This window comes from Sinocyclocheilus rhinocerous, unplaced genomic scaffold (genome assembly GCF_001515625.1).
Source record: "Sinocyclocheilus rhinocerous isolate Xijiao unplaced genomic scaffold, SAMN03320098_v1.1 scaffold126, whole genome shotgun sequence".
Taxonomy (NCBI): domain Eukaryota; kingdom Metazoa; phylum Chordata; class Actinopteri; order Cypriniformes; family Cyprinidae; genus Sinocyclocheilus; species Sinocyclocheilus rhinocerous.
In genome coordinates this window covers 530,185-543,300 of record NW_015662929.1, presented here as the reverse complement: position 1 = coordinate 543,300, position 13,116 = coordinate 530,185, and the positions used below count along the sequence as shown (strand labels likewise).

At 37.0% G+C, this 13,116-nt stretch overlaps 1 protein-coding gene across 1 annotated transcript in view; it reads left to right on the top strand.

Annotated features, from left to right (window-relative positions):
* The window catches only part of LOC107728412 (NEDD4-like E3 ubiquitin-protein ligase WWP2), a 54,189-nt gene extending 45,444 nt beyond the window's left edge, over positions 1-8,745 (top strand). Inside the window, exons 18-23 of the mRNA XM_016538572.1 lie at positions 2,235-2,368; positions 2,459-2,599; positions 5,023-5,143; positions 5,343-5,421; positions 7,651-7,738; positions 7,829-8,745. Coding sequence (XP_016394058.1) covers positions 2,235-2,368; positions 2,459-2,599; positions 5,023-5,143; positions 5,343-5,421; positions 7,651-7,738; positions 7,829-7,928 — 663 coding nt within the window. The 3' untranslated portion in view covers positions 7,929-8,745. The remainder of the gene's footprint in view (positions 1-2,234; positions 2,369-2,458; positions 2,600-5,022; positions 5,144-5,342; positions 5,422-7,650; positions 7,739-7,828) is intronic.
* The last annotated feature ends 4,371 nt before the right edge of the window (positions 8,746-13,116 follow it).

Sequence of the window (13,116 nt, the reverse complement as noted above, 5' to 3'; positions counted from 1 at the left end):
ATAATGACAAAGGTATGACATAGGTATTACAAGGAGAAGGTGACTTTTCAGGACATTACCCCATGTCCCCACTTTTCAAAACGCTTATAAATCACACAGAATGGAGTGTATTGAAAATCTGAAATAGCACAAAGTTTCCTGTGAGGGGTAGGTTTAGGAGTAGGGTTGGTGTAGGGCAAAAGAATATACGGTCTGTACAGTAGAAAAACCATTATGCCTATGGGATGTCCCCACTGTTCACAAAAACAAACCTGTGTGTGTGTGTGTGTGTCTGTGAGTGTGTTGTGTGTGTGTGTGTGTGTGTGTGTGTGTGTGTGTCTGTGAATTGTCTGAGTGTGTGTGTGTGTGTGAGTGTACCTGTTTTTCTATTCTGGTGGGTTCTTAAAACTGAATACACACAGACTCATGGGGACTCGTGTCACGGTGGGGACCTAAATTGAGGTCCCCACGGGTAAACAAGCTAATAAATCACACAGAATTAAGTTTTTTGAAAATCTAAAAATGCACAAAGTTTCCTGTAAGGGGTAGGTTTAGGGGTAGGGTTGGTGTAGGGCAATAGAATATACGGTCTGTACAGTATAAAAACCATTACGCCTATGGAGAGTCCCCACAAGGATAGCAAAACAGACGTGTGTGTGTGTGTGTGTGCGCGCGTGTGGTTGGGTGTGAACTGGCATGAGAATGACATCATTGTGTTTTGATACAGTGACTGGTCTTATATTAAGATCTGGACCGAACACAAGCAGTTCCTCTCACGCCCTTCAAGAGTAACGCAGAATATCATAGCGATTCTCTATCCTGTGTGTTACATTTTTTCTCCTGTTTTGTGCAATAGACTGTGTGACTCAGGGTGCCTGTGTTTTTTTTTGGAGATCATTCCCACAGCTCTGTGCTGTTACATTAAACAGTTAGCCGAGCCTTTACAACAAAAGCGCATTTCTGTGTGTTTTTGAAGTCTGTATATAGAGTGAGAGAGAAGAGAATTTAAGAAAAGCAAAACTGGAGTATTGAATGATGGTACTCTGAGGCAAATTCAAGGGACAAGAATCATCAATTTTGTGTATGTTTACGCACGCGTTTTTTATGAATGATTGGAATTTATTAATACACACACATTTAACTATCAAATCTGAGGTTTATAAGTGTTTGTGAATCCAGAGGAGAGTTTTCGGGAAGGTCCTTTTCATGTGAAAATTACACTGAATATAGTCACATACTTATAAACGTGCCATGATTTTGACATTATGGTCGTATGATAATATACCACACTGTTAAATTACAGACGAGTTTAGCATCACAGTCCAGATACACTCAGAAGCAAGATACATATGTCCTGTTCCAATCAGAAAACATTATTGTTTTTGATTTGTTCAGTCTCTTTAGTATTATCTAACACAGATCACTAAAAATAACGAAGCATTTCTAAGACAATGTTATGGTTTCGTTTATTGAAGGTTAAACTGTTATTGCAGCCATTTGTGTTATCGTGACAAACGTTTCTTTATGGTGACCTTTAAAATGGGTTCCAACAATACAGCAGAATTGCCCTAATGACTCTTGAAATTGGGCTTGATGCAGTGCAAACACATTTAAAAAGACACGAATGCTTATAATAGCCAACAGTTCACCCTCCAGTCATACTGTATTTGGAGCACTGAAAACAGATTAATCCTGCGTATGTGTGAAATCTTGCATGCTGCAATTAAAAAAAAAAAAATGTTGGTCCTAAATTTAAACAGGATTGGATGAAAATCAACTGTTAATTATCCATGACTGATCAATTGATGAATCCCTAGCTGATGCATGGATTTGTCCTTGAAATTCATTTTAAAGTAGAAATATGCAATGTGGTCTCAATTAATGCGAGCTTATAAAAGATGCATTCGTAATAATTCTAAAATAATAAGCAAAATCCTTTTTAAATTAGATTTAGATACCATGCAACATTGTAGGACATGTCGAATTCCCAGGAGTATGTAATTAAATCAACATTAATAGTTTAATTAACTAATTTTTCATTAAATGTTGCGGTGTTACAATTACAATTATTGATCCATGCACATCATTATATATATATATATATATATATAGAAAAGACTGGGCAAAGGGTTTTCTAATAACCAAACAAGTCTCAATCCCTTCTTCTGCAGCATCCTGCCATATATCATAATAGGGAAGAAAAGACTTGAACTACTATTATTTGTTTTATGACCTTTGACCTGTGATCTCTGCAGGCATTGTATCATGGGAAGTTCATTGACACGGGCTTCACTCTGCCCTTCTACAAGCGCATGCTTAACAAGAAACCCACCCTGAAAGACCTGGAGTCCATCGACCCTGAGTTTTACAACTCCATCATGTGGGTCAAGTGAGTATCAAGACTGCAGACTGCTCTCGCTGACATCAGTCAAAACAGCTCTGTGACAAACACGACATTAATGCTGATGTGCATTCACAGGGAGAATGATTTGGAAGAGTGCGGCGTGGAGCTGTACTTCGCTCAGGACATGGAGATTTTGGGCAAGGTGACGACACACCAGCTGAAGAACGATGGAGAAAATGAACTCGTCACGCAGGACAACAAGGAGGAGTACATTAGGTACAGCTGCCCCATGTTTAGATGATACTAGTATCACTGATCAGTTAATCAGACGCCTTTTATCCAATGAGGTGTTTTTTATGTTAGAATACTTATCTAATTCCAGTTTAATATGCAACTCCAGAATAAGAGTCTGTTTGAGAAACCTGTTTGAAAATAGTCATTATTTTTGCAACTCGGTCTGGTGCTGCTAGTGATGCAGAAACTCCACACGTTTAACCACCTTTGTTCACCTTTTTTTGTGTCTTTTAAAGGGGTCATGAACTGCCTCTGTGCCTCTTACGTCCCCTTATAATGTTATCAAGATTTTTACATAAAAAAAACATCATAATTTAGAAGTAATAGGCTATTTTCTGTCCTGTTTTTAACCCCCCTCATCAGAACGCTCTGTTTGGATAGACGTGGAGGATTGTAGACTCGCAAGTAAACACCCACTGATATGATTGGCTAATAGTTGTGTATGTTTGACAGCGTACATCCTTTACAGATGTCAAAAATGCACATCAAACGATCTGTTTAACAGACAAAGAAATAGTGATCATGTAATGAAAACAGTTACTCACACGTGTTGCGACATTACTGTCGGATCCGATGTAGTCGCACAGCATCGTCTTTTAGTTTCAATCTTTCTGAAAGTACCACGTCGAATTGTGCCTTGTTTGTAAACAAATCTGTGGTAAAATGAAGTGAACAAAGGACCGAGTTGTTACTGTATGGTAGGCGGGGCTAAACAGGCAGTGATGTAGAACCATTTTCTTTTTCTTTTGACAGTATTAGACGCGAAATCAATCAGACGCGAAAGACAATTTATAAGTTGAGTTAAGTCTTAAACTTAAGTCTAGTAATCAGGCGCTGTTTGAAAGTGTGCATGCGCTTCATGTGTACAGGCAGTGATGTAGAATCAGAAGCACGTCAGAACAGCACGTGAATTAAATGTTTAACCGGCAAGGCTTTAAAGCAGATGCAAATAATGTACTTTTGTGATTGCGCACAAGTGGTGTGTCCCTTAAGTGTAACTCTACTGCTGAGTTAACACTGATGTGAATGTATGTCGCATTGTACAGAATATTGATTCGGCGGCGCCAGAACTTCAGCTGATAGAATGTGCGCTGTAGGATACTACGATATTTCTTCAAAGGCAGATCGTGGAGACATTTTAATCGTCCACCATCAAAAATTGTCATATCGTACACCCCTAAACCAAGTATAATCAATCTCACACACACAAACAAGCACAACGAAATCACTTCACACTATTAAGCGGCTGTTTTATGAACATGCAAAACTGTATCGCATTCGCACGCGTGCTACAGTGCTAAATTTATTCATCGCACCAACCAGTTTTTTCAAAGCACGTGTGACATATATGTCGCACTGTACAGCCCTGGGCAGTGATGTAGAATCGGTAGGCGGGGCTAAACAGGCAGTGTTGTAGAATCGGTAGGCGGGGCTAAACAGGCAGTGCTGTAGAAGCAGGTGTTGATCTTCTGTGGAGGCGGTGCTTATCCACACTATTACATCATATAATAGAACATTCCACAAGCTGTCGTTTTGGCAGACTGCCTTAGACTAAAGCCCCGTTCACACCAAGGACGATAACTAAAAAGATAATGATAAAGATATAGTTCTTAAAATCGTTTTCAATATTACAGAATAGCAGAGTCCACACCACAACTATAACGATAAAGGCACAGACAAACAATATCGTTGGAATCACTTTTTAGAACGATTTTTCCCAGCTGATGAATGATAAAAATAATTGACACCCAATCAGAATCAATCCTGCTGTCGCGAGCTCGAGAATTTAAAGCGGCAGACGAGCTTGCGCTTAGAATAAACAGACGATATCGTTTGCTGGTGTGGACGCTAATATCATTATCTTTATAGTTATCGTTCTTGGTGTGAACGGGGCTTAGTTTTGAGTTCTGAGGATGTTTTTATAGTACAATGGCCTCTTATATGTCAAAAGATCAAGGGAATTTTGGTTCTCAAAAATCGTTCTCAATATTAAAGAATAGCAGAGTCCACACCACAACTATAACGATAAAGGCACAGACAAACAATATCGTTGGAATCACTTTTTAGAACGATTTTTCCCAGCTGATGAATGATAAAAATAATTGACACCCAATCAGAATCAATCCTGCTGTCGCGAGCTCGAGAATTTAAAGCGGCAGACGAGCTTGCGCTTAGAATAAACAGACGATATCGTTTGCTGGTGTGGACGCTAATATCATTATCTTTATAGTTATCGTTCTTGGTGTGAACGGGGCTTAGTTTTGAGTTCTGAGGATGTTTTTATAGTACAATGGCCTCTTATATGTCAAAAGATCAAGGGAATTTTGGTTCTCAGTTCATGACCCCTTTAAAATGGATTGTTCCTTTAACAGTGATTTTAAACTCGTTGCGTGTTTTTCCTGCAGTCTGCTCACTGATTGGCGCTTCACACGCGGGGTGGAGGAGCAAACGAAAGCCTTCCTGGATGGGTTCAATGAAGTTGTGCCTCTGGAGTGGTTGCGTTATTTTGATGAGAAAGAGCTGGAGGTGGGTGTTTTAGTATTTTTAGCAAGGACTTGACATAAAGTGTCTTTAAAAACCCCTTGTCTATATAGAGACACAAACGTTGAGGAAACGGATGTGAATAACTCGGGCAGTGTGGTTAAGTTTGGACTTGTTTTAGGCGTACTGATGTTATCTTTATCAGGTTATGAGGTTGATGGTGTGTGATTGTTTCTTGCTCCAGCTCATGTTGTGTGGGATGCAGGAAATCGATCTGAACGACTGGCAGAAGAACACCATCTATCGGCATTATACCAAAAACAGTTATGATCAATAACCTTTTTTAAAAATTATTTTAATGATCCATAAGCAGTTGTGAAAATTATATAAAACAATGTTACCAGTAATTTATATATATATATATTTTATATTATATATATATATATATATATATATATATATATATATATATACTTATATTTATACTGTGTCACCGTTGGAACGCGACTGAAGTACAAAGCCTGTAATTTACATAAAAAATAATATTAGTTTAGCATTCAGATACATCGCAAATATATGCTGAATGAGAGAGGTAGGATACACGAGCACAAAGCTCCATTTCGCAAACAGTTGAGTGCCTTTAAAGTATACTCCTTTGTCAGTGAGAGACGCATTCAGAATCAGCACATGGTCACTGTCTAGTGGGCTTTGTTTTCAAGTGCGCAACTCATGGCATTCGCTCGCTGTTCTTCTGCTGGCGGCCGGTTATCAAACAGCGTTGCATTGCTGCGGGCGCCCCCTACTGGATTGAGGGTGAATTGCCTGTATTCGTTGTAAGGCCTCATGCCTTACAATGAGATGTCCGTACCGTGACGGTTCGGTACAAATACATGTATCGTTACACCCCTAATGTGTATATATATATATATATATATTAGGGGTGTAACAATAGGGGTGTACGTCGGGGTGTATTCATATTGAACCGTTCGGTACGAGGCTTTCAGTTCGGTTTGCATTACAAACCGAATGATTCGATGGACTAATCCTATTACGTTTGGAAAATAAAAGAGATTAAAGTGTGTGAAATATAATGTTCTCAGTGCCACTTCGCTCAACAAGACAGCCTAAATGACGTAACAGGCAGCGCGTTGTCTGCCCCACGTGCTGGGGTGCGAGTCGAAAGACGATTATCTTGTATCGATGATAGCCATAGATATTGTCAAAACCATCAATTATTGGCTCTTAATTATTATATATTAAGAGGATTTCCATTCTTATTTTTATTAGGCCTATTATTATTATGAAGTTACTTTTATTATTAAATTAAGATTACAATTAATTTGCCCCGCAATATTACTGCATAACTGACGTGCTGCGAGGATAACAGAAGATTAGGCTATTAACTCCTCAATTACCATGTTTTAAAAAAAGGTCCTTTAAAACAGGTCTATTATACAATGAATTATAGGCATTTATTAACACTGCAGTCATCAGTAAAAATCGATGAAATAAAAAGCTTTAGCCTGTTTCAAGCACCGACTTTCAAAAACAACCTGTTTAACACGAAATACGTTTCTTCTCATTTTTATGTACGGCCACAAGAGAAATATTAAGGGACTAAATTTAAACCGTTAGCTATATACCGTTATCAGCACATGTTGAAGTAGATTGGTCTCTCGTCGTCTCTGAGAGAATATGCGGCGTCAGATGCAGAAAGCTCCGTCATTCTGTTTTTCCAACATTGCGACGTAAGCAGTATATGTATATATATATATATATTTGTGACCCTGGACCACAAAACCAGTCTTAAGTTGCTGGGGTATATGTGTAGCAATAGCCAAAAATAAATTTTGAATTTCAAAATTATTGATTTTTCTTTTGCCAAAAATCATTAAAGTAAAGATCATGTTCCATTAATATATTTTGTAAATTTCCTACCGTAAATGTTTCAAAACTTAATTTTTGATTAGTAATATGCATTGCTAAGAACTTCATTTGGACAACTTTAAAGATGATTTTCTCAATATTTAGATTTTTTTGCACCCTCAGATTCCAGATTTTCAAATAGTTGTATCTCAGCCAAATATTGTCCTATCCTAACAAACCACACATCATCTGAAAGCTGAATAAATAAGCTTTCCATTGATGTATAAATCTCAATTTCGAAAAAATTGACCCTTATGACTGTGTGTGTGTGACCCTGGACCACAAAACCACACACACACACACACATATATATATATATGACGTTTTATTGGTGACACTGTCCAAACCTTAAACTTTAAAAAAATAATTTTGATTAAGAGTCTGTGAAAGGAGGACAAACTAAATATCATATGAGCTAAATACAATATGGTTTGTAGTAAATGATTAAAAAAAAAATATTAGTTTGATCATTTTCTTTTTCTTACAGTAACTTGGGTAACACTAAATTTGTGTTGAGTCTTCCCACCATGCAGCTTTGAGCTCTTCACATGTGACCTGAGTTCTGTCCTCGCTGTACATATTCAGTGTTTAGAAGTGTAAATGGTTTTAATAGTTCCTCTTTTGATCATCTTGTTGTTTAGGAAGTAACGGGCCACAAAAGTTCTGCATAGACAAAGTGGGGAAGGAAACCTGGCTGCCTAGAAGTCACACCTGGTGAGGCTCTAAACCCGAAAGACAGTGCAAAATAACTCTTTCACAGAAGTGTGTTTGTGCTTATTTGTCCCTCCTGCCTTACAATTTCAGCTTTAATCGACTGGATCTGCCACCCTATAAGAACCAGGAGCAGCTCCGAGAAAAACTTCTGTTCGCTATCGAAGAAACTGAGGGATTCGGACAAGAGTGACGAGACTGATTATATCTCGGCATGGAAGGGACATTAATTTCTTCTGAATAGGCCATTCATGTGGACTGAATGAACAGACTGTTGATTAGACTAGCAGCAGATTTACAATTCAAACACTAGTTCACCTAAAAGTGGAAACTCACCTCATTTATTCAAAACCGATGCGCTGTTATTTTTCTGTGCAACACAAAGGACGAGTTTCGAAAAGAGCTGCATAAAGATTCTTCAGACTTCAACGTTTGTCCTCCACTGAATAAATAATAGCATGCTGGTATGTAATGACATGAGGATGAGCGAACAACAGCTTCATTTTTGGGTTAACTATACTTTTAAACACTGATGGACCAGCAGCAGATAGATGATTTGTTTGAATGTAATATTTGAGTTGGTAAATTCAGGGGATGATGATTTCACCTTACATTTCTATGCAGTGAAAGCAATGCAAATTATGACACAGTTCACAGCATAACCAGATTTGTAAATCAAGTCAAAATTAATTCCCTAAATCAAAATGTAATCAATCCTGATTTTCCAGTGTGAGGTGAAATTCTCAAACTCCCTGCTTATAATGCAGCATCCAATACAGAAACATTACTATACTAATAAAATAAATGGCAGCGAATCTTCAGTTGCAGATGTCATGGGCCGCAGAGCTGTTATATCAGTGTGTGTATATGGACTAGAAGACCACTGAGAGGATAGAGAAAATAATTGTTTTAAAGAGAATGAGCAGACGTGATTTCATTATTTTGTGACATGCCATGCTACACTGTATATAGTTGAAATAAAATCCAGTCATGGACTGTAAACGCATAGTCTGTGGATGATTTTAAATATTAAAAAAAGCTTTAAAATCTTGTGTTCAGTTTGTTTTGTTTTGCTGTCCCTAATACTTCTGTCATTATACCATCTGAACAAGCAACTATTGATTTTTTTACAAGTTTATTTTTAATTATAATGGAAATGAAATGAAATTTGGTGCAGATTTGGAATTATGCATTTCTATGACAACACTATTAACGCAGAAATGAATCAGTGTGATTTGAGTAATAAATAGAGACAAAAAAGTAACAGTTGTTATGCTTATTAATCTATTTAAGTTTACTTGACTTATTTAGCCTTAATTTTATGCATTAAAGAACTGTTAGCTTTTTGTGTGTGTGTGTGTGTGGAATATTTATAGTTTTTGTTTGAAGGATGTGAATGCTTAAGTTGGAATCAAATAAATCCAACATGCTGTGAATGCAGCTTTTGATAGGATTTCTTGATCTCAGAGAAAAATGGTCAGTAGATAAAAAATAACATTAAAATAAATATAAAAAACGTGCATTATACCAATGTTAATTTGAAGGCTGATCAAGGCCTTTATACCACTATATTGTAGACATGTAAATGTTTGAACAAAGCAAGTCTTCAAACTCTATATTTGAACTGTTTTGTTTTTTGGTCAGATGTGCCCTTATTTTCAATTTCAGGTTAAATATTCAACTGTAATTACTGCAAGTGCTTATGATGGAATTCAGGATTTCAGATCATTGATTATGCAGCTCATTTTTCAAGTTATGTTCATCTCTAAATATATATCCGATAATATTGTTCTTTTGTGGAGAAAACTGCCGAAAACTGAGAAAATCTTTTGATCATTCTTAGCTTCACTGTCCGGTCCTGTGGCCCACTTTACATCTGAGATCTGAACATGTATTTGTGAATCAATATGAATGTGAATGTTCACAATGATTCTTTATTCAGTAAACACAACTAGATGGCATCGTGGAAATTCATGAAATGCAGTCAATTTTTAAACTCGACGTTGAACTATATGTATATAGCTCTTTATCTTCAATATGGTTCTTTTACAGAAAGGAGCCTGTGGATATTTTAAAATTCATATGGCATTTATGTAAAGTGTAAAAATCTTTTTAAATGTCTATGTTCACTTGATTAATAGCTCAAATTAGCAAGTTTAAACATTAAAAGTGTTTACAGACAATATAAATATAGCCATATGGAATTATATTGTAAAAAAATAACATGCAGAGCATATCTTTATGCATTTCAAAGAGAAAATTATGTACTTCACAAATCATTTACAATATGATAATAACAACAACAGTGTTTGACGCAAAACTCACCTGAAATTAAAGTAATAGCTAAAAATGTGTATTCAATATATCAATAATAGTTGTGAGAAACAAATTCAGATGTTATTTGTCTGAGAATTCAAATGCTATCCTAAAAAAAGACAACATTTTCGTCACAAAGGCTCTAACAGAGCTGACTAATAACAGAAAGTAAACGTAAAAAATAAAACATAAAATTGCCAAATCAAGTAAGCTATTTCCACTGAATGACCGCCTAATTATTCGCTATTATGAGTTGCTGTTTTATGTACATTTAAAATTGTATTCACAAATGAAACAATACGTTTCAAATGAGCTTTAACCTGTAACGATGCGCCGTGTGTGTGTGTGTGTGTGTGTGTGTGTGTGTGTATAGGGACTCTTATTTTGAAATCGGTAATATTCTTCTGCCAAAGACACGAGAAAGCACATTTATGACCCACTGCAGTGCATTTACATTTCAATCCGTAATCCGAAAGAGCATTTAACCAGGTTATCTAAGTGTGAGTATATTAATAATGCGTCAATAGTAATGTTGTAAAAACACATGGTCTCATCGTAAATGTGTGCTGTTCACGCATAGCTACAGATCATGTGGAGTCCTGATGAAATAACTTAGCCAGCTTGTGTTATAATCACTTCAGTAAACTGCCTAAAAGAGCAAAGCCAGAGGCGGGCAGAGAGTGGACTCTACTGGCTGCTGTGATTCTGCTGACTGAGTTCAGAAACACAGAAATCAACTAACTAACATGATGATATGAAAACTGCAAAATGCCCTTTTAACCATTTGCTCACAAGCAGGTTGCGTCTCTGGGGACAGGCACCAAATGCATCGGCCAGTCCGCCATGAGTCTGAAGGGTAAATAAACACTGTTGCACAAATGCAAACCTAAATGTGCATCCCCATAGGCCTATATTGTGCTGATTTGCAGGTGACATTCTGAATGACAGTCATGCGGCGGTTATTGCTCAGAGGGCACGTGTCAGGTAATTATTTCATCTGACAGTGCTTCATTGCATTAGTCATGCATTCACAAACCAAACCCCAACTGCGTCTGAGATCCTTTGTAGCTTACACACACACTGTAAACATATCTTATGGGCTGAGCGGATCTATGTGTTTACCCATCTATGTTTGTACATGGATTTCACATTGGTCAAGCGGATGTTATGTCCTGTACCTGTCTTCTAGAGGGCTGAACATGTTCAAATGAAGGGGATCTGCTGTGATAAAGCTTTTTACTTATCCAATATTTGCCTTGCTCTGAACATTGTTTTCAGAGCATTTTATTGTTCTTACTCCAATTTAAGATATATCACTAATATATACATATTAAGATATAGCACTTTGCATAGACTGGAAACACTGGAATCTAACAATGCCTTAGAAAAAAACAGTTGATCTTAAAAAAATAAAGCATATACATAAACCCTATCGGATAAGCATGTTATAAACTTCTGAAACATTGGTGTTTCATATTTTAGAGCAGTCACTGCAGTTTATGAAAGAACTAAATTAAATATGTATGTGGGAGTGTTTGTGAAAAAAATCTGATGTAACCCCCTTTGTAATCCTTAACATTTTCATAAGTAACTGTAATTTAATTACACATTTTTTCTTAGTAACTGTAACTGATTACAATTACTTTTATTTTGTAATTAAATTACGTAATTCCGTTACATGTAACTAGTTACTCCCCAACACTGGTTATTACTAAACTATGACGACACTTTAGATTAGATGACAAAAATGAAACCAACATACAGACTGCTTGAGAGAAAATGTGTGTACTCATAGGTAATCAGATATAGAGTCGTTTCCCATGTGAAAACTAGTCCCAGCCTCTCAGTAAACCGATATTTACATGAATCCCTGTCGTGATAATCAGATTCATTGCTCTGTTTGGTTTAGACTACTGAATCGTGGTGTAAAGTGACAGTTTTTTGTTGATTTGGGTTATGTCAAACGGGATGTGTGTTTTATTCTTGTAAAGCAGCATGATTATTGAACAGTAGATCTTTGTTAGTTGGTGACCCGAGGGAACAGTGTTCTTCTGTTCTTGTTTGAAGTGATCCTGCCCAGCGTCCAGCTCTAGTTACACTGCTGACAGACTCACACAAGAGCAAATAACAACGGTCCATCCACAGAGATCCCACAACACAGGCGTCTATATGCACTCCATGCTCAAATAAATCCATCAGTCTTATTAGCAAAGGATTTCTGCATTATTCCAACAATAAGACTTTACTGTGTGACTGATGCCGGGATTTCCAGATGACTTGCAGCATTAGGCCCAAAATAGCAAACGCTTCCACCTCAGTTTTGTGCGTTGTTGTGCTCTGAAAGGGATCATGACATGGATTTTTTTTTTATTACTTTAATATGTTCCTTGAAGTTTACTTATAATGTTAATAACGTTTTTTGCACAAAAATACATATATATATGTGGAAAAATGATTATTTTTAACCCTCATTCTGACCCTCTCTCTAAAACGACCTGTTTTAAGGGACGGGTCCTTTAAGGCTTGACAGTAATCGGCCAGTTATGATTGGCTAAAGTCACTGCATAGGAAACATATTTTCATATTAACGCCCTCTCGCTATTGCATGTGAGTGTTTTGACTACATAATCAAAAAAACTTTGTAATTTCTAGACAAAGCATTATGAAATCATATACTTACGTTTGTGATGCAGCTGCAGTCAGATCTAGTAGCTTCATCTTTCAACAAATGTTTCTTTGTGACTCTCCATGACACTGTGCCTCCTTTACAAAACAAAATGCTCCGATCAATCCTCTGACATGATCTGGGATGCCATTAAAAATAAACTATCCACTTACGCTGGGATCCTTCTGATAACTGTACAAAGACGAGAACGAGCTGTTTAAACCAAATGCGTCAAAGCGAACAATCTTTCACTGCATTTGACGACAGACTCGAGCGCGACTGTCTCAGAAAGCAAAAGCACATCTGTATTCAGTGTAGACAAGATAGCGGCAGTGAATGTCATTTCTATTTGCTTTTGACGCGACGCCACACTCGCATTTAGCATGATCAAGTGTCAGCC